Source organism: Neomonachus schauinslandi, chromosome 14, assembly GCF_002201575.2.
Source record: "Neomonachus schauinslandi chromosome 14, ASM220157v2, whole genome shotgun sequence".
In the NCBI taxonomy this organism is placed as follows: Eukaryota; Metazoa; Chordata; class Mammalia; order Carnivora; family Phocidae; genus Neomonachus; species Neomonachus schauinslandi.
Genome location: NC_058416.1, coordinates 75,014,192 through 75,018,484, shown reverse-complemented (window position 1 = coordinate 75,018,484; position 4,293 = coordinate 75,014,192). Strand labels below are relative to the sequence as shown.

Below are 4,293 nucleotides of genomic sequence, written 5' to 3'. Positions count from 1 at the left end.
CAGTAACAGAATCTGACGTTTGTTTGGAGCACGAAAGCATTCCTGGCCCGTCCTGTCATCTAATCCTCACAGTGCTCTCACCGCGGAGGTTTTATAGCCCCCACTGTGCAGGGGAAGCTATTCAAGCCCAGGGACGGTAAGCGACCTGCAAGAACCACACAGCCCGACGGGTGGAGACGAATACAGAAGCCATGGGGTCGTGCTCCCACCGGGTGGCCCACCTCCCCAGGGAGTAAGTGGCTAGGCGGAAAACCTGCAGTGCCTGCAGCGCGCCCAAGAGGCCAACAGGTGGCGCCAGGGAGCTGCTCACCGCACTGTTCCGCTGAGGTGCCTACATTTCCCAGCGGGCCCCCCCCCCCCCGAAATCCACCCGGAAGTGACGTTGCGGCCCCGGTGTTGGCTCTTTCCCGCCAGCCCCGCCTCCGGTGTTTGCCGGGCTCGGGGCGTCGCGGCCGCTGTCTGCGGTGTCAGAGAGAGCCCCCGCCCCCTGCTCGGTGTCATAATCCTTATTTTCTATCAGAGTTCGGGGTGCGTGTGACCACGCGTAACTGTTTTGGGATCAGGTTCTGAATCCTAGCCGTTCGAGGATCACTATACTTACCCAAGGGCATACTGGCGTGGGAGGGCCGGTCAGTAGTGGGGGGGGTGGGGGGGAAGGAGACCGGGAATCTGCTTCTCTGGGTGACTTTGGGCAAACCCCTTCCCTTGTCCAGGCGTGCCAGGGTGGGCTTTCTTGAAAAGGTCAGGTGCTTGGTGGGTGGAATGCAGGCAGTTGGGGTTTTGCAAGCCAGCCAGCTGACTGTGATACATAGCCAGGTGTGGGGGACCCAGGACATCCTGAGCGACCCTCCCAACTTCAACATCCTCTACTTCCTTTCTAGGACATGGTGTTAAAAGTGGGAACTTGAAAACACCGAGGAGAAGTTCTGTGGCCACCAAGCCAATTTTTGCATCTGGGACAGAGCCTGGGCAATCTCTCTGCCCTGCAGCTGGCTCCCAGGCGTGTGCTTTAGGGAGACAGAATGGACAGATTCCTGGTGAAGGGGGCTTTAGGGGGCCTTTTGGGAAAGAGGGAGCGAGAAGTGAGTGGAGAAGGCCCAGCAGGGCTGAGAGGAGACGAGGAGAGCAGCAGGAAGAGGCCCAGGGCAGAAACCCCAGGGAATGCAGGCCCCCTGGCCGGCCCCAGCTGGCGGCACATCCGAGCTGAGGGCCTGAGCTGTGATTACACAGTCCTATTTGGCAAAACCGAAGCGGACAAGATTTTCCAGGAGCTGGAGCAAGGAGTGGAGTATTTTACAGGTAAGCCAAGGACTTTGGGGTGTATGTTGAAGACTTGTTTGACAAAACTAGTGCTCTGTGTTTGGGGAAATCTGAACTGGTGACTTCATTAACTGATTCAACACATACTCTCTGGGCATCTGTGGGCTGAGCACCATGTTGGGCGCCTGGGATACAAACTGGAGAAAAGTTTGCCTGCCCACCAGGAGCTGACAGACTTGGGAATGATTTGCCACCTGGCTGCTGATGAGAATCAGCTGGGAAAGGTAAAAAACAAAAGGGATGCTGGGTTCTACCCGAGACCAGCTGAATCGGAGTAGCTGGGGCGGGGTGCAGCCTGGGCAGCAGTGTTTTTAGAAAGCCTCCAGATGACTCTAAAGTGCAGCTGGTCTAGTAGGAGAGACAGCAAATAACCAGGTAATTCCCCCACAGCGGGGGTTCTGAGCATCACCCCGGGGAGGGGGGGCCTTTGTCGCTTCCGAGAACTGGGATGGCTGGAGCCCTCCCCCACGGTGGAGCGGCTGTTTCCAGGGCCTGCTGATGCTGTTGGTCCGGGAGCACACGCTGAGAATGGCTGCAAGGTGGCAGCGCACGTGGAGGCAGAGAGAAGCCCACGGGAGACCCCAGCCCACAGCCTTAACTGCGTTGGCTTCACCTCTCTTGGGGGCCCCACACGCTTAGTCCCCATGGTTGGCAGAATCACCCTAGCGTGTAGCCTGACTTCAGCTTGCTTGCATTTCAGCCTCTTATTATGTTTCTACTGGAGTTAAGGCTTAAAATTAAAGCATAGTGTTAAAAAAAAAAAGAAAGAAAATTGGACGAGAGCGTGTTTCTCTAAGTGTAGGACAAGAACCACTGTTCTTACGTGAACATTTTGGGCAAGCCACAGTGATTTCTGTCCCTGGTCAGGAAGTGAAATGTTAACTCCTGTTTCAGTTTCCTTTCGATCCTGAATCCTCAGGGAGCAAGCGTGTGGGCTACTCGCCTGCCTGCTCTTCTGAGCTGCCGTGTTTTATCTGCGCAGGTGCGCTGGCCAGGATCCAGGTGTTCGGGAAGTGGCACAGTGTGCCCAGGAAGCAAGCGACCTATGGCAACGCGGGGCTGACCTACACGTTCTCAGGCCTCACTCTGTCTCCAAAGCCCTGGATCCCAGTTCTAGAGCACGTCCGGGATCGTGTTTCTATGGTGACAGGAGAGACTTTCAACTTTGTGCTTGTCAACAGGTGACACTCTACCTGGTTTTTTCCTTTTCCTTTTTAGGCTATTGGACTGAATTGTATAAATCTGCTTCTTCTGAAGGCGGGAGTTTAGGATTCCATCATTTTTTTTTTTAATTTAAATTCAATTAACCAACATAGAGTACTAAGTACATCCTTAGTTGCAGATGTAGGGTTCAGTGATTCATCAGTTGCATATAACACCCAGTGCTCATCACATCATGTGCCCCCCTTAATGCCCATCACCCGTTACCCCATCCCCCCACCCACCCCCCCTCCAGCCCTCAGTTTGTTCCCTAAAGATAAGATCCACCATATTTTATTCATTTGTACAACAAATCCCTTAGTGCAGCAGGGATGTGGCCAGGAGAGCATCAGCAGTTGGTCCTCGTGGAGGCCACGCCACAGCGGAAGTGAGTGGTGATTCTCTCATGAACAAACCGTTGAACAAGATCATTTCAGACGCTGATAAGTGTCTTAAAGAAAATTAAACAGGCTGATATTGCTAAGAATGGCCAGGAAGAAGGGGTCTAAGTTGAGAGCAGGGTTTCGCACCAGCAACACTCTGACATTTTGGGCCGGATACTTCTGTTGTCGGGGCTGCCCTGTGCTTTGCAGGATGTGAGCAGCCTCCCTGGCTTCCACCCCCTGGATGCCAGGAGCATCCCCTCCCCAGTCACAGCCACCAGAATGTCTCCAGACACTGCCGAGCGTCCCTTGGGGGGACAGAACTGCCCTGCTTACCAACCCTGAGTTTAGGGGAAGGTGGTTAGCAGAGGGCTCCCTGAGGTGCTGAGACGACATGGAATGAGGGAGCAAGCCACACAGACATCCTGAGGAAGAGCAGAGGGGGCTTGGAGTGTGTAAGGAGCGGAAATCCCACTGATAACTGCTGGAGCAGCAAATGAGGGGAGGAAGAGAGGGCTATTATGAGCTCAGAGACGGGCAGGGGCCAAACTGGCAAGGAGTCAGGGTTTTTTATTCTAAGTAGGGGAGAAACCATTTGAAGGTTTACATACATGAACCGGGAAAACCCCAAGACGAGTTTTTGGCTGCTTTTGGTGAGTTACATTTTAAAGCACATGATCAAACAGGACAAGATCGAGTGGAAGTGCTTCAGGCTTGGCTCATCTGTGGACCCAGATGAGGCCCTCCAGCCCCCACAGACCCACAGCAGGGGCTGCTCCTGGCACCTGTCACGCTGGGGGAAAATGAGGATTCTGCCCTGTTGGCGGGTCCCAGGAGAGGGCTGTTTTGTAAACTGGGCTTGTGTTCTCACTGCAGGTATAAAGACGGCTGTGACCACATCGGTGAGCACCGAGATGATGAACGAGAACTGGCTCCCGGGAGCCCCATAGCTTCTGTCTCCTTTGGGGCCTGCAGAGACTTCTTCTTCCGGCATAAGGACTCTCGGGGGAAAAAGCCCACCCGGAAGGTGGAGGTGGTCAGGCTTCAGCTGGCCCACGGAAGTTTGCTTATGATGAACCACCCGACCAACACTCACTGGTACCACAGTCTCCCCGTACGGAAGAAGATTCTAGCCCCACGGGTCAATCTGACATTTCGCAAAATTCTGCCCACTAAAAAGTAAAAACTTTGTCGGTGGTTTGTACTTCTCTTTTCTCCTTCCCTCTCTACTCCAAGAGGGAGCTGGCTTCTCTTTTCCCAACAGGGAACATAGGAAAGGCTGCATCCAAGCATGGGGCTTATTACCTAACAATGCAGAATTCAGAAAGAGGATGGTTGTATCAAGTTGGTCAATTATGAAAGAATACCAGTTTTTTTTTCCTAACAAAAA

General features: G+C 53.6%; 1 protein-coding gene across 1 annotated transcript; it reads left to right on the top strand.

The window, feature by feature from the left end:
* Window positions 1-428: 428 nt before the first annotated feature.
* Window positions 429-4,086, top strand: ALKBH2 (alkB homolog 2, alpha-ketoglutarate dependent dioxygenase). Its single transcript, XM_021703403.1, has 4 exons — window positions 429-528; window positions 882-1,299; window positions 2,303-2,501; window positions 3,780-4,086. The coding sequence occupies exons 2-4, from the start codon at window positions 1,023-1,025 to the stop codon at window positions 4,084-4,086; spliced, it is 783 nt and encodes a 260-aa protein (XP_021559078.1). The 5' UTR covers window positions 429-528; window positions 882-1,022.
* Window positions 4,087-4,293: the final 207 nt, after the last annotated feature.

What these genes read in the sequence shown, in the direction of transcription:
- ALKBH2 (XM_021703403.1), top strand. Translation starts at nt 1,023, where the DNA reads ATGGACAGATTCCTGGTGAAGGGGGCTTTAGGGGGCCTTTTGGGAAAG. An exon ending in AGGAGTGGAGTATTTTACAG is followed by an intron (nt 1,300 to 2,302) that starts GTAAGCCAAGGA and finishes TTATCTGCGCAG; the next exon opens with GTGCGCTGGCCAGGATCCAG. An exon ending in AACTTTGTGCTTGTCAACAG is followed by an intron (nt 2,502 to 3,779) that starts GTGACACTCTAC and finishes TTCTCACTGCAG; the next exon opens with GTATAAAGACGGCTGTGACC.